The following is a 25,202-nucleotide window of genomic DNA, read 5'->3' as shown; positions in this document are numbered from 1 at the left end:
AGTGTGGCCACACACCATTATCGAGGGGGCAGGGCTAACCCTGCACATTCATACTTGTCCCTTTGCCTGTCCAAACTGAATGCCTGAAGAGGGCTGTTGGGTTTCCTAGCTTCTCTTTATTTTATAGTTGAGGATTTGTTTGTTTTTAATCTAACTCAGTTCCTAGCAGAAAAAAATCTTAAATTCCATTAATTCCTAGATCTAATGGGAACCATATTGGCCATATTAGTTATTTTCAGACATTCTAACAGGATTGAATGTGTGTATCTTGATGGGGTCTCCATCCACTAAATGATGTCCATTGGATATATTTAACCATCCGTATAGTTACAGTGGATATATTTAACCATCCGTATAGTTACAGTGGATATATTTAACCATCCGTATAGTTACAGACAGGATCACTCCACATGATCAGGAACCCTGCAAACCTTTTTCACAGAGTTCCTAATCATGAGGAGAGGTTTCTGTGCACATAGGCTCACTTCTGATGTTAAAATTAATGTATATGGGTCAGGGCAGAGACTGCTGCCATGATGCCTCCCCTGCCCCCTTCAAACACACACATTTATTCTACCTGGTTGGAATATCTAAAGGGGGCTGCTGTTTTTACGAGCCATGTAAGTGAATCCTCTACCAATATATGTGTGTGTGAATCAACACAGTTCATTTTCAGTATGGAGTATTCAGTACCTGCACTTCCATACCATTGCTCCAGGATTCCTAAAAGGAATATTGCGCCAATTCTGTCCCCTGAATAAAGGCATGTCAAGTTCCAGTCGCCGTGGTTTGTAATGATTTTTAAAAATCACTTTATAAAAATGAAGTATTTTTCTTTTGAGGCATGATCAGTGAAGCCATGGTTTGTTCTTATAGCTATTTGGAACCAATTACCTAGGGAGGTGGTGGGCTCTCCCACACCAGAGGCATTCAAGACAAGGCTGGACAGCCATCTGTCAGGGATGCTCTGACTTGGATGCCTGCATTGAGCAAGGGATTGGACTCAATGGCCTTGTAGGCCCTTTCCAATCCTACTATTCTATGATTCTATGATTTCTGGGGAGAATTTACATCAGGAAAATGCTAGGTTACTAACTGTGACTGGCCGATTCGTCAGCTGCACTGGCTTCCAGCCCATTTCTGAGCCCAATTCAAAGTGTTGACCTTTAAAGCCCTAAGTGGCTTGGGACCAGAATATCTAAAGGCATATCTCCTCCTGTATGTATCTGCTCAGACCCTTAGGTCATCTTCAGAAGCCCTCCTCAAGGTGCCTCTCCCAAAGAAGCTAGATGGGTGGCTACAAGAGAAAGGGCCTTCTCAGTAGCGGCACCCCACTTTTGGAATAAACTCCCCAAAGAGGTTCATCCGGCAGCTATATTGTTTCTTTTCACCTCCAGACAAAGACCTTTCTTTTCTCCCAGGCATCTTAGAGACATAGTTTAGATTAGTGTGGCTGTTTTATCTGTTGCTCTGCTGTTAATGTTTTGCATTATATTGTATTTATTCTTTTAAATATTCGTATTGTATTTTACATTTTAACTGTGTTTTAAAATGGCATTTTAGTTTTTTAACTGGTTGTAATCCATCCAGGGAACATTAGTTATTCTAATGGATTAAATAGGTGGATTAAAAATGTACTAAATAAATAAATATAAATCAATCAGTGGCACGGGGGGGCAAGATTAAATCTCCTTCCCCTAAACATTGTTGCTCCCATCAAATTTGGAGCACCCTATAACTGCTTTTAAGTAATGTTCTGTGATGCTATATGTTAATAAGTGGGATACAATTGTATAATAATAGAACAGTATTTGTAAATTTGAAAAAAAAATAACCTAGATTAAACCAATCCTAGTGAGCCGGTGCCCAGCATAAAAATGAAAGATTAAATACTATCTCGAAACTATTATCTGAAGGTGTGGGATATGCATCAGCTACCCTTTTCATTCTGCTTTTGGACAAACGTTCTTGCTGTTTGTTCACTTTTCTGCTGTGGAGTGCATCCTCCCTCGATTTGACTGTCCCCATCAAGCTTTGCTCCTGCAGTGAGCCAAATACATAGCCAGATTTAGAGGGAGAAAAAGAAATGCTTAGCATTCATAATTGGGGGTTCCTGTTTCTGTTCTCTGTGGTCACTGTCTGATGCTAAGCTCTGCAAAATCTGAACTCTGCACATAGAAGGGAGATGTGGATTGCTAAGCCTTTGTAGGAATTGTTGTATGTTATTATATTAGGCTAATAGGGAGCTCTGAATTTCAGAGACAGAGAGGGAGGGAGATGATTCAGATTTAGGATCTTCACATTTTCTCCTGATGAAGAGCAGCATGTTACTCAAAACGTGTTGGATATTTTAGTACCATTTTCCACAACAAATTTGATTTGTACTTAGTTACTGACCATTTTAATTTTCTGTTCCTCATTGCCTGGGAGTGACCCTTCTGTTGAACTACATAACTGTCTCATACCCTTTATAGCACATCCTTGCTACTTGGTGTTTGCTTTACAAAAAATTATATCCATATAACTGATGAAGAATTCAGTATCTTGTAAGCCTTTGTTGTGCTCAGGGCTTTGCACAGCTTTCAGTGAGGGACAAAACCATCCATATATACCAGATGTCTCATCTGTGAGCACCAGGAAATTCCTAACAGGATATGACTGATGCCTCATGGCAGCTGTAGCTTTCCCTAAGTCTCCATTTATGACCCTTTTAGTGTTCGTAAATAAACAGTTGCTTCACAGAAACAGAAAGCAGGTTGCAGTTTCCCTTTTGCTACAGCTCAAATACACATCTATAAGACAGCAATCTTGAATACACTTACCTGAGAGTAAGCCCCATTCAACTCAATGGAACTTCCTTCTGAGTAGATATATACAGGATTGTGCACTGACAGGAGTCGGGAGATGCGGGTTCTAGTCCCCGTTCAGCCATGGAAGCTCACTGGGTGACTTTGGGTCAGTCACAGACTCTCAGCCCAACCCACCTCACAGGGTTGTTGTGAGGATAAAATGGAGGAGAAGGATTATGTAAGCCGCCTTGGGTTCCTTAAGGAGGAAAAAAGGCGGGATAGAAATGTAATAAATAAAAAAAAATTCCCCATCAATGAAATGTTCCTTTAAAACAAAAAAGAACCACATGATTTCTTTTAAAATTTAAAACTCCAGTAGAAGTTAAAAATCAAACTCTATGAATGGCTGCTTGTAATTCCAAATACATGTGGGCCACCTGGGACTACTTCTTCAGAAGCCCCATGAAAATTAATGGACATTTTGTACACAAACATGCCTCCTCTCTTGTGCCATATTCCTTTAGCGTAGATCCAGTTGCACTGTGCCTAATAAAAATCTTAAACATATATTGCCTACCAAATGTACTCTCAAATCTGTAGTAATTGTTGTTCGTTTATATAGTGTGAGCAATGTGAATAGCACTTCATAGAGTAGCAGAAACAAAAGACAAAGAACCCTGCAATGAGCATGCAGTCTAAATTTCAACAGTGAGGGAGGCAACAAAGGAAAAGGAAGTAAGGGAAGAAAGAGAGAAGCCAAAGTAACAAGGGATTCAGGTGAGCAAATGCACGTACAAAAATTTACAGTTTTGACTCAGTTGGAACAAGAATTAAGTGTTTAGGCCAGAGGACCCGTGGGAAAGATAGATTCTGAGAAGGGCTTGAAGCAGGAGAGCGATTCTGATTATTTTACCAGTATTACAGGTAATATAGCTCGTGTGTACATCGAACAAGCCAATTGATAACATCATAGCTTAAAACTATTTTTGTAGCTTGCCGTTAAGCTACTGCTAGGTTATTTTGGTATGCAAAGTGATGGGAAGATTTCCCACACTCCATGTGTATGAAGCAACAAAAGAGTTCACAGGTGGATGAGAAAAAACCAAATAAATATCAGGAACTATAGTCTGCAGTAATGGAAGCAGTCTATTATTTGATAACATAACCTAAAGAGCTTGCAGATTTTTTAAAAATCTGAAATGTGCTGTGCACATTAATAACAGCACAATGTCCACTTCTTGCATACTGAATGAAGTATGTTCTTTGTCCTTCCTGGTTTTTTTTTTGGGGGGGAGTACCATGGCTTGGTGTGCCTGCTGCACAGGACTAGGAGAAGGAAGCACAGAGCCTAAAGGGATCTAAAAAATATGAATGGGGCATAACTACCAAAACAAAATCAAAACTTAAACTGGTTCAATACCAGTTTAACTGTCAAGACTCTCTCTCTGTCTCACACGCACGCACGCACACACACACACACACACACACACAAATAGACCACTGGGAGTTATAGTTTGTGGATAACTGAAAAATATCTGTTAGAATTTCTCTAACTTGCTTGCTGTGATCACAAGATGTGTATAATCTGACTGGGTGGGACAGCTGGCTCATTTCTCTGTTGCTTTATTCCAATCAGTCTGTTTGCTGTCAAGTTCCACTTGTGTAAAAATGAAATTTCCCACCCTGGATCAGACCTCAAGGCATTGTGCACCTATTCCATCTTTACCCCCTAAACCATGTGCAGCTTGCTGGCTATGGGATTCTTGTAAAGAGTGTTGGACTAGTGAGACCTTGATCTGATGCAGTCAGGTGTTTCTTAAGGTGTTAAGTGAGAATTGCATGTTCTGGATCATTAAATACAGATTTGTTTATACCTGAACTGTTAAGAGATCCTGGGTTAAGTCCTTGCTTTTTAAGGGAAACATGTACATCAGTGGAACATGGGGATTCCATTAAAAAAGTAGACCATACAAGACCAAGCCAGCCCTCCTCTCCTTTTTAAGAATCCCAGAAATCAGTAGACACTAGGTGGTCCATCAGAAATAGATCATGGTCCATTGGTGGACTCACTGACCAATGTTCTGCCTGTAGGTTAGTACAGCAGTGGTAAATTGACCCATGTGTTTGTACCCGTGGGTAATATACACCCATATTACTATTTTATACCTAGTCACAAAGGAAGGTAAGCGCTTTCAAGCCCTGTTAATTTCAGTGGGAGAGAATTCAGACTATGCGTAGCTCTTTCCCATTGTAGTCTGTGACACTTAAATGTGCTTAACCTTGGCTAGATTGTGCCCAACACTGGCAGGGTTTTAAGGACCCAAGATTTCTGTACAATAGGAAATCTTTTGTTTTGAGCAAGGTCATACATTTAATTTCCAAGGCAAATTTTCTAGAGATATTGTACTAGTTTCCTCTTAGGATAAGCACCATAGGAAAAAAAGGCTTGCCAGTAGCTCTAGTTTGAGCAATTGATTGCTTTGCTACTGGAGGAATTGCAGATGCTGTCTCCTCCGTTTCCTACACAAAGAGAGACCGTATAGGATCAAGAATTCACATCAACACTTAGATTCCTCTACAAATCACGGCAGGTTTTAGTAAGAACCATGTTTAGTAGTCCCATCCATATTATCTGAAACCTTATATCACTCCCGTTTGGGTTTTTAAAAATACTGTTATTTTAACATCTACCTTTTAAAATAAACTGCCTGTTCATTCTAAGCTAGGGGCGGGAGAACCACGAATTTTCAACTTTGCCTAAATTCTCCAAAAATTACTTTGAAGCTTGTTTGACTTGCTCCCATTTTGTTTTTGACCTGTTTTTTTGGCTTGTTGGAATGGGAAAGTGGACTTTTCAAACAGGAGAAGTGCGTATTTCTGTGCGTATTATTCAAGCATGGGTACTTTTGCCCCATTGACTAAAAGGTGAAAATGCATTTTTAAAAAGTGTGTTGCAAAGTGTGCATTTAAAAAAATGCATTTTTCCAATATGATCGCAAATTTGGGGATTAGCAAGCATCCTCCCCCCCCCCCAGCACTCCCCGCATTCACGTTCCTTATATGATTTTTGAACAGAAACTACATTCTCGTAACTCCCTATTCTAAGCAGATTTCCCCTTTTCTGCTGCATCCCTGACCTCTAGTGGCTATAGTGGCTCATTGCAGGAGCTACTCTTTGGTCTTTGCATATACTGAATGCATATTAATGATGGGAAAGTAGTTCAGGCCAGGGGCTGTTCGCGACTGTCTAATCCTTTTCTTTGGAGGAGGAGGAGGAGACTTGTGTCTGCTACTTGGGGGGAACTTAATAGTAGTTTGCATTTTATCCAAGGGCGCAGGGTGACCACTTAGGAAAAAGGAGTTGGAAAGGTGCTCTCGCTCTCCCCCCCCCCATTCATTTCTTTCAGACCACATTCCTCAGAATTAAAAAGTAGTTACAACAAATGTTTCAATATACTGCCTTTTGCAATTTAATCCTGGATATTACCAAGAGAAGACATTTGAATCTTGCTAGGAAAGTCCCCCCCCCACACACACACCGCCTGGGGAGATTTCATTTAAGCCACTGTGGGTTGAAGCATGTGCCAGCAGCCATTGTGAATATTCAGACCACAGCACATCATGGGTGGTTTGTTAACCACGGCAACAACCCACCCTCACCAGCTTCACATGTCACGATAAGCCACAGCCACTGCCTGCCATGGCTTAAATATTCGCACTGGTCATGGTGGGCTGCAGCGGTTGTGTGAACCAGGCCACTGATTCCTGAAATAACGCACCTGCAAAGCAGTTTTTGCATGCTGAAATGCAAATAATTCACACACAGTCCTGGTCAAACTACATGTTATTTTAATATTCACCATGCGGAAACTGGATAACCCATACAGGAACAGCGGTACATTCTCTGTATGTTGATTTAAAATTAAGGTTAAAATGCCCCTCCCCCCCCCAAAAAAATCACACTTATTGGATCCCCCTTATGCCTCTTCTTAGAAAGACGTGTTCTCCGCAATAAGATGTTGGAGGTGTGGCTGACTTTGTGTTTCTGACCCCCATGATGCTGAGGTAGCCCCTTTTTTGGCAGAGGTTGTGATACATATTAGTTTTGTCCTGGAAATGAGCTTGGAGTTTGCAGATGTGTGCATATTGCTAAATTATATACCCGCATGGCTTAAATGAGCACTTATGGTAGCAAAGAGACTTGTGCTGTGACACTAGAAGGACAAGTTCCACGCCTATTATCCAGCGAACTGAAGGATCATAGAATAGTAGGGTTGGAAGGGGCCTACAAGGCCATCGAGTCCAACCCCCTAAGACCTTACTTCCCTCTCTGTATTCAGTCAGGCAGCCTGTTGCAGACAACAGCGGACGAACACCTATTTGGATTCCCTACACAGACCTGTTTGCTTGATTTCTTCTCTGTATGGGTTTTATAGACTAACACTTAATGTGAGCTGCCATCCAAATTCAATCTGCCTCCAAATTTCAAACGCCTTACCGTCCCTCTCCTCCCTCCCTTCTCTCCCTACCCACCCACGCTTTCCTTCATGGTTGTACTATATCTTGTTCAATTATAACTGAAAAAAATAGTTTTGAAATTATAAATAATATGTAGTATAGAGCTATGTCTGTTCTTTTCTTTTACTCAGTCCCTCACTGTGGTCCCAGTGTGGATCAGGGGCCCCACACCTGCAATTTGCATAGGAAAAAAGCCCCCATTGAAGTGAATGGAGGGTTTTTCTATATGTAAATTGCAAGCACAGGGGCCCAATCTAGATCAGGACCACAGTGGGGGGGGGGGTCCAAAGGTTTAAAGCAGGGATGGGAAATGTGGCCTTCCAGATTTTTGGCCTACAACTCCCATCATCCCTCACTAGTAGCTATGCTAGCTATGGCTGATGGGTGTTGTAGGCCAAAACATCTGGAGGGCCAGACGATACCTGCCCCAGGTTGAAAGCGACCCCACCCTTGACACTAGAGTCTTGATCCAGATAGGTCCCCTGCACTTGGAGGAAGAAGAGGAGGAGGAGGAGGAGGAGGGACATAGTTCTTTGATACATATTGTTAATACGTAGTTTGGCTGTCAGGGTGTCATATCCAGTAACAAAAATCCACAATAATCCATCATATGTTTAGAACAGGGATAGGGTGTGGTGGTGCTTCTGCTGTTGTTAGACAATCAATAGTTTGTACTGTGGCCATTACGTGGGAATTAGGAGAGAAATCCATCAACATACCTAATGTGCCATGATCTTCTGCTAGGATGCAAGACTGCTGATTTGCACTGTTGTTCCATACTACAAGGCTAATGAATTGTACTGAGGGGCCACTCCCTGCCACAAATCTCCCAAGTCTGTACCTGGCAGCAGGATGCAAGTCACATTATGGTTGAGATACAATGCCAAATGCAATAGGATGTGCTATCTGGCCCTCATGGGGAAGTTAGGGCTTCTGTTTATTTTCTGGATTGATGTGCAACACTTGTATCCCACTTTATCATAGAATCATAGAATAGTAGGGTTGGAAGGGGCCTACAAGACCATTGAGTCCAACCCCACAAGAGGCTTTCAAAGCGACTTACAAAAGATTCTCACCATAAAAATCACTTTCAAATCTAGTAGCGGGAACAAAAATACCATAAACCAGCCTTGCCGAACCTGGTTCCCTCCAAATGTTTTGTACTACAGCTCCCATCAGCCTCACCCAGCATAGTCAATGGTCACACATGCTGGGAGTTGTAGTCCAGAACATCTGAAGGAAACCAGGTTGGGGAAGACTGACATATAAGCCCTATTCAGATGGTCTCAATTACCCTGCCAACTGAAGAGGGAGACCAAGAACACTATCTCCACACATTTTGTCCTTGTTCCCCTCACCCTTCTCATGATCAGGGTGAACTTCTGAAATGGGGAGCTTCTTATATCCATGGAGAGCCTCTGTGGGATGTGGAATACTGATTTTTCAGAGCTCAACATTGTGCGGAGAGCGTCTACAGAGGGGAGTCTCCCCACTTCAGAAGTTCTGCTTGAAGACAAGGAGGGTGATGAGAAGGGGTGGGGGCAGAGTGTTCGTTCTCTCTCTCCCTTCTTGTGTGTTAGTGTGAGTATCATAGAATCATAGGGTTGGAAGGGGCCTACAAGACCATCGAGTCCAACCCTCTGCTCAATGCAGGAAGCCAAATTAAGGATGCCTGAATAGGGCTATAGTGTCCATAAGGAGCCAGGATTGCAGCATTTTCTGCCCTCGTCCTTCCCAGTGTTGCCTTTTTGGCTACCATCTACTAGGCAGCAGCTCCCTCTGAGTATCTCCAAAGAAAGGGAATGGTGCCAAGCAACTAGAACATTCTCAGCTATTAAGGGAAGACTTGCAGGCAAGTCTTCCCTTAATAGCAATTGACTCTTACTTTGGTACAAAGTATTTGTGAATAATTTGTGAATGTGTGTGTGAATAAGAAATCTGTACATTATTTTTGCATGCAAGAGAAGACTCATCGTGATTGGTATTTCTCGGGTTATAGGAACGATGTGGATAGCCTTACAGGCAAGCATGTCAAGTTGAATGTATGAGAGGGTGCCATTCTAGTACATGCTCCGGGATATATAATGCCCTCTCGTGTGTATTGGAGTAGTTTGCCTCTGGTCTACTAAGCCAGCGATCAGGAAGCAGCGTAGCACTCCAAAAGAAGATAGGAGTATAGGCCTGAATCTACACTAGAGCAAGGCTGAAATGCTCCCCTGCTTCTGACCAGAATTGCCACAAACTTCTGTTTTCTGTGCAAGATGCGTACAATTCTTTAGTTATCATAGTTGCAGAGCCAAGCATGAAAATCTGTAGGCTGATATTCACACATGGCCCTTTTTAATGAGGAGCAAGATGCCTGACTTGTAATTATCTCTCCAGTGCACACTGATTAAATTCTCTTTCCTTTGGGTATGTGTTTTCAGCTTCTGTTTGCTAGTCTGTTACCTAGAGAAGGAAATTCTGATTGGGTCTTTACAGGTAAAATAGAGAAGATCAAGCCACCTCCATCCCCAACCGCTGAAGGCCCCCCCTTGCCTTCCGACTCCTCATCAGATGAATCTGGAGGATCCCAAAGGCCCAAGAACCTGATGCAGACTCTTATGGAAGATTACGAAAGTCACAGAACCAAGAGGCGGGAGAGGATGGATGAGAGCAGCGTAAGCACATTCCGTTTCTCCCATGCCATTTTTCTGCACGCAGTAGAGCTTTAAAAATCTGTCTTTAATTATTTCTTCTAAAACTGTTAATAGCTCACCTTTCCAGAATTAGGTGCACAAGGCAATGAGCAGAAAAGAGGCATACTACTGTGATCCTCTTTACAATCCCACATTCTGTTCTTGAAATGGGACTTTTCAAGTGGTACCCTTTGAAACAGAGTTTGTGCAGGATTGCGCAGGGGTGGGGACTCTGTCGGGATTGTTCAGTGTCACTCCACCTGGAAGTGATCACAGCATTCTGGAAATGGGGGCTGGGCAGAATGCCAGGGACAAGCACTGCATCCAAACTGCAGCAGTTGCTAGATAAACTGAGTGAACTAGATACATGAGGAAGGGAAGCAGCAAAGAGCAAGAGTAGGAAGTCAGTGTTGTGAGGAGCAATGATGAGCAAAACAACCTTTGTTTCCTGGTGATCGGGGCAGCTAGAAGGTAGATTTGTTGGGCAGTATCCAACCGTGTCATTCCGCAAACTCAAATAACACTAGCTGAGCTTTGCTGAATCTTTCTGTTGCGCAAGCGGTTGCCCATTATGCTTGCGCAACTGGTTGTGCAACCACTTGCCCAGCTGGTTGCACAAGAGTTATGCGCAATGGGTTTATTATTATTAATTTATTTACTGCATTTCTATCCTGCCTTTTTTCCTCTTGCAAGGAACCCAAGGCAGCTTACATTATCCTCCTCCTCTCCATTTTATCCTCACAACAGCTCTGTGAGGTAGGTTGGGCTGAGAGTCTGTGACTGGGCCAAAGCCACCTAGTGAGTTTCCATGGCCAAGTGGGGACTAGAACCCAGTTCTCCCGGCTCCCAGTCCAACACTCTCGCCACTACACCACACTGGCTCTATGGGTTGCGCAACCATAATGCACAGCCGCTTGCAGAACCACACTTGCACAAATGTAACTTTAGAGAGCATTCCTAAGGCCACTAGACACTGTCTAGAGGGCCATAGGTTTTTTTGGTTTACTGGCTTCGAACTCAAGAGACAGCGCTTAGAGCCAGGAAACTGTGCTCCCCTCCCCCTCGGAGCCTGTGTGGGGACGACCACAGAGGCTGCATCTCCATGCTCGTGAAATGGAATGCAGAGAGAGCAAAAAGACCTCAGGGTGTTCCTGGGGGGTGGGGAAAGGAGGAGACTGTGGAAGCCCCTTTGCATTGCTTCCTATGGGGTCTCCAGGCCCGTACCTGCCCCCTCTCTGAAGCCCCAGCTAGATATGTGAAATCGCATGTCTAGCCAAGAATGCAGGGTGGGCAGAGTGCAGAGGAGAAGATCCTCCTGCATAGAATAGTTGTCAGCCTACAACTTCGGATCTCGATAGGATTGTGCCCTTAGTTAGATTCTTCTCTGAAACTAGTTCAGAACCTAGTGTCTGCTAGTGCAACGTCATTTGTGCTAACGGAATGACACAGTTGGCTTCTACCCATTGAACTGGGAAAGAGGCATGGTGAAAGCTTTGACCTCTTTGATGCGTTAACCAAGGTCAAGGCTGGGAGATAATTAGCTCCCTCATGGACTGCAGAGATGCTAAATTGGCTTTGAAGTCTTATCAGAAAGGGAGTTTTTCACAAAGCTTTCTGGAAAAAAAAACATCATGCCACTAATACAGCCAGTTCATCTCTGGGAAGAAAAATGGCAACATTACTGCCCCCACTTCACCCCAATACAGTCTTGTCCCTAATCACAGCAATCTCCTACCGCCATAGGATCACATGTGAATTCATTTGGTTTCATTGTGGCAGATTTATTTGGTTTTATTTTCTAAGGCTGTGACCTTAACTATACCTGGAGGGTGTCCATGAGGGACCTCCCTCCCCCACACACATGCATACAACAGAGTTTAGAGGGGCACATTCAACATGGCTGGTCCCCACAGTTGTGGGTGCTTGTTGCATACTGTTCTGCAGGGTGAAAGGGGATCCTAGCAATGTCAGTGTGTTCTGGTAGAACCCTGAGCAGGCATCACAACTTTTGTCATGGAGGCAGTTCTCCCACAACTCAATGAACCTACTTTTTGCAAGATAACCTCTGAATTTTCAGTTTGGGGCTAAAATGCTGTACTTTTGTCCCCTATGTTCAAGCAGAAATTAAAAGCTATGGAGGGTTCTGATCTGAGTTCTTTGCCTTGCTCAGTCTGAGCTACAGTCATTGCTGATCATCTGCAGAAAAGTGACTTATTATGTAAGCAAAATGACAGTGAATTTCCATAACGGTGCCAATTAAGGTTGAGTCTAGTATGCAATCAGTAATAGTTTGGCTTCATATCAAAGCACGGGGACTTCACAAAATGTGCTCCTTGTGGATGTTAATCTGAATGCCTCATCAGAAGTAGATTTTTCAGAGGCACCTGAGAGTTGGGAGTTCAAGTTCCCATGCAAGGATGTCCTTGGGGCACATTTTCCCCATATAACCTGTTCAATCAGAAATAAGTGTTGTGGTGCAAGCAACCAGCAAGAACAAAGGTCAAACAACTGAACACTTATTTAGCATCAACAGAGTGCAAGACACTAACTGGACACTTGAAGTATTTCTATACCCTAAAGGGAAAGATCTCTTCCTTTCTCTGGCTAAAGGAATGAGATAAAGGTCATAAACTTGGGAAAGAAGTTAATTTATTTGTAACAGAATTCAATATTAACATAGTTAAATGGTTAATGCAGTGGCAATGACAAATAATTTCAGTTCTTAAATTTGCTGTTTTGCTTTGCTAAGTAGGGGTTTTTTAACAATTAAAAGCTGCTTCAGCTGATGAACTGTGAGATAGATATTAGTTCTTGATTTAATTTGAACTCTTTCTTTTTCTATTCTTTGTGTACTAATGATGGTCTTTTCCTTTTCGCCAGTACACCTGTAAATTACTGTCTAACAAGGTTACTTCTGAGGTACTTTTCAAGCTCTTGCCTTTTGCTTCACCTTTTTTCTTTTCTTTTTTGCATGAGTATTTTGAGTGCATGCTGCTGCAGTTTGCCTTCAATTGCTGCTTTGCATAACCATCAGAGTGATGGTCTGAAAAAGGGCGGCCTTCATTATTATTTTTTTCTGATTTCCCCCAAACTAGACTGTGGGTTGGATCCAGATCTGGTCATACTTCGGGTAGATCCACTGAAATCAATAGGACTTAAGTTAGCTGTGATTAAGTCCTATCCATTTCAGTGGGTTTACATTAAGTATGACTAAGTCTCAGTCCAACCCCTTGAATGTATATTTCTTGACCGGACAATAAAGTTGAAAGAAGAAAAACCAGCAGGTTCCTGGGTATTCCTGCCCCCAGACCAGTTACAGTTTGGAGATACTATTTATGATGAGGCCAAAAAAAGCATTCCATGTAGAACCACTTCCTAGATTAAGATCAGAATATTTGAATTATGGCTATGATTGTAGACTGGTGGTGTAATGTAGCCTTCAGCCCCATAACTTAAGTGTGTCTGTAAACTGTGCACTAGATTTCCATTCCTATCCAGTGAGGTTACTAAAGGTATTTGCAACTGCAGTACCCTCATTGTCACAGTGCTAGAACTTGATCACAGTCCTACCATAGATGTCATAGCAACTATTGACAATACTGTGCCAATTGTTGCCCAGCCTTTGCCACAACATAGCTGTCTTTAAAAGGCCAATAATGTGGCTCAAGCTGGGGACTTTGTACTCCCCTTGCACAGCACCTTGTAAGCTTATGTGGCAGCTCATAGAAATGAAGCCTTGCATCACAACATCTCGTACCTTTCCACTCTTGAGAACTCCCAGCAGGAACAACATTTCAGCTCTGAAACCAAAATATTACATTACTAATTCATATGTTTTTTCAAGATTTTATTGTGATGAGGCCCATTCCCCTACCCCCACCACTGTGCTTTACCTCAAGAGCTCTCTGTGAAACCATCATATAAATGTCCATAGTGCTTCTTAACTTTCATGGAACAAAACCAAAGGAACTAACATAAATTACTTTGAGGGTATTTTACTACCTGATGCCACATTCAAATGGATCTTGAAGTAGTAAAATGTCCCTAAAACGAAGGCATATATGTGGTTACTGAAGACCTGCACTTAATTCAGCTTGCTTGTATAATCACCCGTTTTTTATTCCATTGGGACATTTTTGTATCCCAACACATTAAGATTGGCTGGGACTCACAAGCACCCCAGCAGCAAAAATTAAGAGATTTCTTGGTGTATTTTTGTCCCATGCTCTCTGATTTTCAGAGAAACTTCTGGCTGAGTTCACACATCATGCTAACCCACCTGGGTTATCGTGTTATCTGAACACAGCATGTTTTCTGCAGGATGGATTATTGTGTTGTCTGAATGCAATGCATTTTCCACAGGGTGGCTTGTTAACCATACAATGTGGTTTCTTTGTCTCAAACAAGCCACCTTGAGAAACCATGGCTTGTTGTTGGTTGTTCAAGGTGGTTAAGAAGCCACACTGCATGGTTAACAAGCAACCCGGAGGAAAACATTCTGCATTCAGATGATAACTCACGGTTCAACAACAACCCACACTGGGCGGGTTAGCATGTTGTGTGACCCCAGGCACTGTATCACACTCAGATCTGCCTCTCTGGATCGCTTTTTGTTAGACATTTTTTTACCCCAGCATGCCACATTGGCTGGGACAAAAAATATCCCCAAACCAAGGATTCAGTTGCTTTGTGGGGTGGGGGAACACTTTTTATTCCAAGTGGTTTTTGTGGACAGAAAGAAAACTTCCAATTGTAAGCAGCTGAAATTTGGGGATATTGTTTACTACCATGCAGGTCTACACTGTATACCTGCTTTTGTGTAAATTCTGAATTTACAAGTGCCCCGGCATAACATTTATCTCACGTTGTTGGATGAGTTAATTTTAAATTTTATAACTGATTTAGATCAAAAATGTAACCTTGGTCATTTTTATAAAAAAGCAGGATAGAAATATGTTAAGCAGATAAAGAAGACAATGCATAAGGGGGGACATTATGATGTTTATAATTCCAATTGTCAAGGAATAATATCCAATTTTCCACACATTTGTCTGATACTTGACAGCACTTCTCAACTCTGAAAGTTATGTAGCTGCTTCATTTGTCCTATGTCCAAACCTTAATACTTCCATAAAGCTCTGCAGATCATGTGTTCCTCCAATTAGCTGCTGCCCACAATAGATTTAGGTTAATTCTTAAACACAAATATTCAGTATTTTCTTTTAGGTGACAAGACAGAATTGTTACAGAACTTTCTGGTAGCGTAAAATGTGTCATATCCTTAATTAATTTCAACACCTCATTCCATTAGGTCTGAATTTTGGAGTCATCGCCAAGCATGAATAAAGTGAGCATGTTGTTGAAAATACAGGGTGCACATTAACTGACAATCAATCCAATGTAATTCCTGAGTCTCTGTCCCACAGAATAGTCTTCCAGTGTTTATTTTTCCCAGAATGGGAGGTTCTTCATGCCAGTCTGCTACTGTGTTCTCTTCTCATGTTGCTTCTGTGTGTCCATATCAATACGCTGGAGGAATTTGATATTTGTGAATTCCGATATGACCTGACCTGTTCTGCATCTCCTGGTACAGATTGGAACATAGTTATCCACAGACCTCTGCACTTTCCAAATGTTCTCAGCTCAAATAAACATATCAAAATGTTTATCAAAAAATAATGTTTTGATATTATTTTAACCATGCAGCGCCGCATGGTTCCACCAATCACTATCCCTCCATAGTTACCTGCTATCTTCTCAACGTATTTGCCATGTATCCCAACGTCCTCCATGGTGCAAACAGGCTCCCTGTTTGTTTCCCCGACAACGCTCCAGTGTCCCAAATGGCTGTGTGACCACACAGCATTGCTTACAGTGTTGCCCACAGTGGCATATGCTCTAACCCGCAGACTCTATGGTCACGGGCTGGAAGTCCTCCAGAGCCCGTTTCCCATTTAGAGGGAAGCCCAAGTTCAAAATGTTTGAGAAAGACTGGTGTGTAGTGTTAAAAGCCACAATGATTCAAATACTTACTGAGCATTTGAAGAAAAATGGTGGGGAGGGCTGGAGAAATATAAGAGTGGGGGTCTGGTTCGTGTCCAGAGTGTCTGCATATTTTGTGTCAGCCAGCCTTTATATGGTCTTGGAGGACACCTGTAGGGGGATGGATATGTCTAGGGAAATGTGCTATGCACAGAAAAAGAAGCACAGAGGGTAGAGCCTGTGAACAGAGGATGCGAAAGGGGTTCTTAAGATAACCAGGAGTAGAGAGAATCAAATACAAGTAAAGATTAAGGCCCATGGGAGATGGTCAAATAAAATGAGGTGTGTTTTTTTTAATTATTATTACATTTCTATCTCACTTTTCCTCCAAGAAGCTCAAGGCAGACACATATCCTCCATTTTTGTCTTCGCAAAAGCTCTGTGAGATAGGTTAGGCTGAGAGGTTCAAGGTTACCAGTGGGCTTCATGGCTGTCTAGGGATTTGAACCTGAGTTGTCCCCAGGCCTGGCCCAGTTACAGTGTCACTACACTACACTGGCTCTCACTAGAAAAGCAAGGAGCAGGAAAGAAGCTCTCATTTCCTGTATTGCATTCATGTTGGGTCCTTCCCCCAATGAACTAAGAGTGGTATTTTAGGCTCACAGTAGATTTGTGCATGACTGTGTGTTAGCTTAGGCTGAAAGATAGTGTCTTGGCCAAAGCCCTCCCTAGTTGATTTTAAAGGCACATTCCTAATCATACATGCCAAAAATCTAACAATTTTTTCAAGCATGTGTTTGGTATACGTTTGGTACAAGTCAACACTACCAGAGATTGATTCTAGACATGAGTATAGTGGGAAGAGGCGTATAGATATAGGCAGCTTTGCCCATGGCGTGTCTTTGTTCACTGGGGCGGGGGGGGGGGGGTCAAAACCCAGCAAAACCTGCTGGGAGATCCGGGTTCTAGTCCCCACTCGGCCATGGAAGCTCACTGGGTGACTTTGGGCCAGTCACAGACTCTCAGCCCAACCCACCTCGCAGGGTTGTTGTTGTGAGGATAAAATGGAGAGGAGGATGATAATGTAAGCCGCCTTGGGTTCCTTGCAAGAGGAAAAAAGGCGGGGTATAAATGCAATAAATAAATAAATAGTGGTTCTATCATATCACCTTTAATGAACTTACAGTGCAGTCATACACATGTCTACTCAAAAGTTAGACCCATTGAGTTCAATGTGGCTTACTCCCAATTAAGTGGGTATAGAATTGCAGCCTAAACACTCTTTTCCGTATCCAGTTTTTCAGAGCTGTTTCTCTGTAGAATAAGGTGCCAGGGCAGGGGTGGAATTTTCTTCATAGGAAGTTCCCAAGAAAAGGCCAGGCTGTTGTGTCTCAAGGGAGTATCGTATTTATAGCAGAGCTGAATGGTACAGCCAGCTTCCATGATCCTGTTGTGTAGTAACAGCTGTATCACTTTTTATTAATTTTTGCACCTTGGGGACCCACAGGCTGCCACTTTCACCCCCAACCCTTCTGTTTTGTTTCTGAGGAAAGGCAGTACCCATAATATAAGAGCGAGAGACAACTTCGTGAGATTAAAATAAAATTGACAGAAAGACGAGGTTGTTTAGATACCTCCACAGAGCATGTGTTTATATAATGTTTAGCGACTGTTTATATGAAGATATATTATTCTTCTCTATGAAGAGAGACTGAAAGAACTGGGCATGTTTAGCCTTGAGAAGAGAAGACTGAGGGGAGATATGATAGCGCTCTTCAAGTACTTGAAAGGTTGTCACAGAGAAGAAGGCCAGGATCTCTTCTTGATCATCCCAGAGTGCAGGACACGGAATAATGGGCTCAAGTTACAGGAAGCCAGATTCCGACTGAACATCAGGAAAAACTTCCTGAGTGTCAGAGCAATACGGCAATGGAACCAATTACCTGGGGAGGTGGTGGGCTCTCCCACACTGGAGGCCTTCAAGACGAGGCTGGACAGCCATTTGTCAGGGATGCTCTGACTTGGATTCCTGCATTGAGCAGGGGGTTGGACTCGATGGCCTTGTAGGCCCCTTCCAACCCTACTATTCTATGATTCTATGATTCTATGATTCTATGACTGTATAGTGCTTTAAAGTGCTCTAAGAACTTGACTACATGACTCAGTAATCCTTACAGTAGCCTTCCCCAACCTGGTGCTCTCCCAGTATTTTAAATTACAGCTCCCATCAGCCCCAGTCAGCATGGCCAGTGGTCAAGGGTGATAGGAATCATAGTCTAAAACATCTGGAGGGTACCTGGTTGGGGAAGGCTGCCTTACAACAACACTGCGAAGTAGGACAGCGTTGTTATCCCCCTGTTGCAGATGGTACAGGGCTGAGGCTGATGAAATTGTGACGTTCCTAAGACTTCCCAGTGAATTTGTTGTTATGAGGAGATTTAAATCAGCTCACACTGTTAGCGTTCCATGACCCAAAGGGTGTTTCTCCATTACAAGTTTAGTGTGAAATTGCCTTGCTTCATTCACCCACTTTTTATGGGGCATCCACATGATGCTGCCATCATCCAATCATTGTCCAATTTGTTTGTACAATGGGGGTATGGAGGCTACATCCTTGATGGCAACAGGGTCCTTGCTAGATGCCGGGCCTTCCCCCCACACACACACAGACATTTTCAGGCATGTAACCTCCCCCAACAGAGACATTTTAGCGATTTTTTTTTCTAATTAAACATTTCCAAATTATATTTCCAATCCAAAACAAACATTTCATGAGCAGTAATCAGGAAATCAAGCTTAAATGAATAAGTGCTTTGGCACTAATGAAGTTACTGGCCTTCTAAAGGATCTGTTTTTTAAAAAATGGCGGCCCAACAGAGTCAGAGCTTCCCCTTCCCCACCCACAACGGGCGTGTCACGTCCAGCTGGTATGGATGGGACTTAGCAAATTGTATATGCAGAAAAGGTGCAATACCTCCCCTATTGTGTGGAAGGCTGATTGCAATTCCACTTCCAGCAGAAGAGCAATGATTAGTAGCTCTAGGAACTGCCTATCTGAAAGCAGCTGAGTTCTCATCTAAAGCATGTGGACTAGACATTTCATTGTTGGCTCGCATTTTGTTCCCCATCTGGTAAGGTTGTTTCACAGTTTAAACACCAAAACAACCCATGATAATCTAAAATGTTGAACATGCTGCTTAAGATGGAGTCAGACATTTCCCAAAGTCTTTGCAAAGATACAGAAGGCGTAGGATGAACCAGTTGCTGGGGTGGGAGTGGGGGTGGCAGGGAGAGAAAAGAGACTTCGGCTTTGGTTTTCCATGGCTAAAAAGCTCTTTTGTGTCAAAGGCCATAACAGCTGGCCAGCTTCTGATACCATTTGTGTTTTGCACTGTGATTGTGTTTCATCCAGATACTTGTGTGTTCTTCCCTGCATGTGGGTTTTTCATTGCCATGCTTAAATTCAGGCATCACAGCTGGAAATGTAAAAATAATCACTGCTTCACTGGCATATTTAAATTAGTTTTAGGCTGTAGCTGTGTTGATATGTTTGTCCCTGTGAATAAGATATGCAGAATGACACAAGGTGGGTATGTCTTTTAGTCAACCAGCTTTCTGTTGATGTAAGCTTTTGAGTTGCACAAAACTTTTCATTGGCTAGCTTTTCAGTCTGCCTGAATTGGAAAAGGGCACCCAAATGAACTCTATTCTCTTTCTCTTTTCCTGCCAGGTCCTTGAGGCTACTAGAGTCAACCGCAGAAAGAGTGCCCTAGCACTGCGGTGGGAAGCTGGGATTTATGCTAACCGGGAAGAAAATGAATAGTTCTCTTGGCAAAATGAAAGAGCTTTTTTTTTGTTAATTGCAGAGATCAAGAAACCAAATAGGAGAACAAAGTTTTAAATTTTTTTAAAAAGCAACATCATTTTAATCTGATATTTATTACAAATGTACTAGTCTCTGCAATGGTATGTTCAAGCAGGAGCAATTCATATATAATATACACGCACAAACCCACAGAAAAGTTATACTAAGAAAAGCATCTGCTATCTCCCCCCCCCCCCAAATCTGAAGTAGACTGCAGGCTTGGAGCTGATGTCATCACCCGTGATAACAAACAGCAGCCATGATCATCCAAGAGGACACATTTCAGAATGAGTACAATGAACACATGTTGCTTTCTTCATACTGTCTTCTTCACAGCCTGAACAGGAAGAGTTTGGCCTACACAGCATTTTACCACAAGATGGCATCTCATGTGGAAATAAACAGTTGTTCAAGCTTTGTTTGAGCCTGGACATCAGCTCTTCATCATCCCATAAGTGGCGTTAAGAAGAGGGCTATTACTCTGTTATATCCTAGATAGCCATAATATACCAAGATATATATATTTTTTGCTGTTCTTAACAAATAAGGGGAAGATTTTGAAGTCAATTTAACAGATTTAAAAACAAAACAGAGGCTGTTAATTTGCAAATGTGAATGTACAATCCATATATTTAGCCATAAAATAAAATGTATTGTTTTTGCTGTTATTTTGAAAGGTAGGGAGAGATGGCAGATCGTTCACCTTTTTCTGAACTTATCATAGGTGGTTTTCTGTTGCAAATTTGCCATCCCTTTTTTCATAATCAGTATGCTTAATACAGTTTCCTTTTAATACTGCTGCACAATCTGCAGGTAGGGTAGAAGAGGTAGAAAGAAATGCCAAATCAGAATATCTTAGTTCTAGTGGTGTATATGCTTGCAGTTATCAGTTTGGCCTCTTGTTTCTCAGTGCGTATTTGCATTATCTGTGTTTAATGGTTGTTATGATGATGCAGAAGGGGATACACAATAAAATATATAAGGAACATTGAAGCTGAGTTAGGAAGATAAGGGCAGAATCAGAAGCATCTGAATATTTTTTACTGAGGCAACAACTGACCCTCAAGTCAGATTCTTACAGAGAGGAATATGAAAGAAAAATAGTTATATCTTTAACTATATTTATGCTACATTAAAAGTCTTAGAGTTAATAGAGCATGGGGAGGGGGGAATGTTTTTTGTTTCCAGGAAATGAAAAGTTGGAGAAGGTAACAGAGATGGGAGAACAAGAGAGGGGTTAAAGGAATATTTTTGCTGTTCCAACAGTGTTTTCAGAGCGAAAAGATAATATAGCAGCTTAAGTTCACGGGTAGGCTGGGAAGTGCTGACAAAGGAATACGGGGTGTGTGTGTGTGTGTGTGAGAGAGAGAGAGAGAGAGAGAGAGAAGTTGGAATATTAAGATGGTGAAGAGATGTGGGTGTACAGATTATTTTCTCCAAAGCTGTTTGCCAGCTCTAGGGGTATAAACATTTCTCTTTTTTAATGAAAAGAGGATCTATAAAGGCACTAAAGTGATGCGGTATTTCTAATAATGAAGCTGGCCAGACATGGCATTTGCATGAGTTAACATTTCAAAAAGTATTGAACAGTTTTATAATCTGGCATTTAGAAAAGAAATGTGGTATTTATTCTTGTGCTTTGTAGTCTGGCATAGTATTAGAACAGCCTTCTCCAACCTGGTGCTCTCCAGATGTGATGGACTGCAACTCCCATCATTCTCAGCCATGAGATGGGAATTATGGGAGTTGCAGTCCAACACGTCTAGAGGACACCAGGTTGGAGAAGGCTGTATTAGAGGTGCCGGTTTATTCTTCTTTTGTTCAGGGGAATGCAGTAGAATGTTCAGTAATGGAAACCTGTAATTTCTGGACTAGAATTTGTCACATTTTAGGCAACTGAACAATGGTACATGCAGCTTAAAAAGTAAAATATTACTTTTGATTTCTTCTTTTTTTAGAGGGAGGCAAAAAAATGCCCCTCCACTATTATTGGGCTCTGATATTTTTATTAGACAAACAAGGAAGTTTCAACTTTAAATATATTAATTTCCTCCCAGTAAAACTCTATGTACGTATAGAGTAGTATGATGAATACAACAGCCTTGGAGAGGATTCATTCTGTATTGTATGTGGAAATAAAGTAGAACTGTTTGGATATAAATTGGCCTACTGCTTGGAAAACATCATCTGTGGTGGATTCTGATCCAAACCTCCAAACTTCCACATGTATACAGAACTTCTGTTGCCAACAATAAAGACTTGAAGATAAGAATTCCATGTATGCAAGGAGAATTTTCCCCTGCCATAGCAGGCAATAGGAGAGTCCCATTTGCATGCATGGGCTGCATTGCTCAATCACAAGCCAGAGGTTGTATCCAATGTTAGTCCTACTTAGAGCAGACCCATTGAAATGAATGGGACTTAAGTTAGACTAACATTGGATACAAGCCCAGATCAGCATCTTGTTGTTACAACACCATGGGCCGAACATGGTGGATCTTATACCCTTTGCATATTTTATAACCAAAGGAATCCAACTATACAATTGGAAAATACTTTACATAAAATATATTTATATTAATGGTTTACACACTGTTTTGATTATATTTTTATAAGAATTTGGGGTGCAATCCAGCCTCAGTTAAACACTGTTGTCACATTGATTTCCAGAGGACCACATGTTTAACTGTCTTCTACTGGAGTGAGTGGGATTTAAAAGTGCTCGATTTTGACTGGATTGTGTGCTAGGCATTTTCAGGGTCTAAAATACTGCATAGGAAAGAGGAATTCTAGATGGAAGATAGAATAGGTATGTGGGGAGAGAGAAGTGGGGCACAGCAACTGGAAGGGACAGAGAGCTGTCTGCAGTGAGGAACTTCTAGTCCTGACCAGCAAAAGCCCACCACCAACATTTCCACTGTTTTTTGAGCCTTTAGCAGAAACTTCCTGTACAATCAAGTTGGGGTGGGATTTATTTTTTAACTCCAGAGGACTGTGTTCTTCAAAGCAAGGCAAAAACTCTCAGGATTATGAAGAAGCAGTTGGATTCTGTGCTGAAAATGTCTTTGAGCCAGTGTTGACAATATGCCTCTGAAAGAGCTAGCATGGGTGAGATGTGGGAACAACTTATTACATGGCAACCCTTACTGCAAAATGGTGGTTTTATGATGGAGGAAATAAAACCAAAGATGATATATTTGCTTGGAATTCGATGTTTTCTTCCCTTTTCCTAGGTTGTAGTCAACTCAGCATGAAGAAGCATGGAGTTGTTAAGGAAATCCCCTTTTTCTCTAAAAGCAACAATAAAAAGTGACTTCAAGACAATGTTTCATTTTCTAAGTATCTTGTTCTATCCCACCCACCCCCCTGGTGCTTTTTCCCAACAGCAATAATGAGATCAATGTCTGGCATGTTGGGATGCGATGACTTTGCTAAAAGGAAAGAGAGGCTTAGGGTGCAATCCTATGGGGATAGGCAGCTGCCTCTGAACTCAGAGGCAACCACCTATCCAATGCAGGGCAGGAGAAGTGCAGAGGGGATCATCCCCTCCGTGCTTCAGCTGCCCTGCATTTGTGTCTAGATAGCCAATTTTGGCTGTCTAGCCACGGGAAGGCAGAACAGGGGAAGCGGCTGCCCGACGACACCTAGATGTGTCATGCCGACATTTCTGCCTTCCCTACCCTGGAACACCCTGTTTTCGCTGCTCTCTGCACCTCTGCTGAGCGCAGGGCCATTCTGAGCTGCCTGCAAGGCAGCGTGGGAGTGGGGGAAGGTCAGTTCTTGGAGCATGGGCTCCAAGGTCGGTTACCGGAAACCGACATATCCTCTGGCCATCTAGCCTCTGACTAGCGGCCATAGGATTGCTCCCTTAGTTTGTTCTGCTATTCTCCAACTAGATTTGTGATGGTTTATTATTGTGAACTGCTGTCAATGGACAGTTACTCTTTCAGGAATTATACAATGCTGACTGCCATTTTCAGCATACATAGCTTAATGCTTTCATAATGTAGCAGCTGACTTTTTCCATTATTTTCTTTTGCCCACCACTACTGCTTAGATGTCTATAAATATATGCCAGTGTATGAATTATATATATAATTCTGGCCCTCCAACCCTTCCAGCAAACCCTCCCCCCCACCATTATTGCAGTTGGCTTTGTCTTCATACATACACAGAGGTAAGAATATTTCTTGCAGCAAATACTGATATAATTAAACTGCATTGACAAATAGTTAAGCATTATAATTTGTGGCTGTATCTGGGGTTCTTTTCTTTTTTAAAATGATAGAGCAGTTTCCTCAAACTGTTTGTTAAAATAATAAGCTGCCAGTTTTAACTTCATTTCACTCCCAATCCAGAGGGATTCATTGCCTAAAACTGCAACATGTCATTTCCTCTGTCACTGAGTTGCAAAATATGTGGTGTCTTGTATATGTTAACCACTTCATTGTTGTACCCTGCTTCTGTTTATAGTGACTGTGAGGCATACAATACAAGTATATAATTATTTTCTCATTAAAAATTAAACTTGTCCTGTGTTTCTTAACCAAAAAAGGGGTGTGGGGATGTGATAATGTGTGCACTGCCCTTTTTTTTATCAAGTTGCTTAGCATGGCCAAATCTGGCCCACAGAACAATGTTGTTCACTCCCTGTGGCCCTGCCAAACTTTAATCAAGGTGTGGGAAAGAGCTTGCTCACAATTTCAGTAAGGTAACTAAACTTGTTTTGAATAGTTAAGACAGAGAAATTCTTCACTTTGTTACATCTCTCTCTGGATTTTGTGTAAAAGGCTATGGCCATGCCCAAGCCCAAGCATATGTTCTTAAACATGAATCCTTCATTGCAAAGTGGTGCCATCTTTTCTTAGAAAGCAAACCACTCCATGGTCCCCGAGAATACAGAGATTGGCCAACTTCGAGCTTTTCAGTTCATTCATTCCTTGCAAAATATTAATTGAGAATTTGCATAGGAAGACAATACCATGAAATCCTTAGGAGTGAGCAACACTTCAGTCTTTCTAAAGAGTCTATAGGGCCCCAGATGGGTGGGTGGGTGGGTGGGTGGATGGATAGATTCACACACACATTTAATTATGGTGAGAATTGTGCACATAGAATTAAGCTTTCTAATAAAACACAAATATCACTAGCAGATTAGCACTAGATTTGTAGACCACTTGTGGAGTAGGCTAGAGGTGCTTTTCGCATCAGCTTGGAAAGTGAGCACCATGTACCACTTATGTGGGGCAATGTGCACTCTGCTCTACCCCTCAATGCCCCCCAATCTCGAAACTGTTGACTAAGCAGCAGACAGGTTGAAAAAACATTCCTAGAATTAAAGATTCTGTCTTGGAATATTTCCGGATGGCA

At 42.0% G+C, this 25,202-nt stretch overlaps 1 protein-coding gene across 1 annotated transcript in view; it reads left to right on the top strand.

Annotated features, from left to right (window-relative positions):
• Positions 1-24,346, top strand: part of PALM2AKAP2 (PALM2 and AKAP2 fusion) — a 315,866-nt gene extending 291,520 nt beyond the window's left edge. The window contains exons 10-12 of the mRNA XM_084834726.1: positions 9,789-9,967; positions 19,698-21,246; positions 21,616-24,346. Of these exons, the coding sequence (XP_084690852.1) occupies positions 9,789-9,967; positions 19,698-19,790 (272 nt within the window). The 3' untranslated portion in view covers positions 19,791-21,246; positions 21,616-24,346. The remainder of the gene's footprint in view (positions 1-9,788; positions 9,968-19,697; positions 21,247-21,615) is intronic.
• Positions 24,347-25,202: the final 856 nt, after the last annotated feature.

This window comes from Heloderma suspectum, chromosome 2 (genome assembly GCF_057233095.1).
Source record: "Heloderma suspectum isolate Gila_16-S chromosome 2, 16-S_ref, whole genome shotgun sequence".
NCBI classification, from domain to species: domain Eukaryota; kingdom Metazoa; phylum Chordata; class Lepidosauria; order Squamata; family Helodermatidae; genus Heloderma; species Heloderma suspectum.
This window is presented reverse-complemented; position numbering and strand designations above follow the sequence as displayed.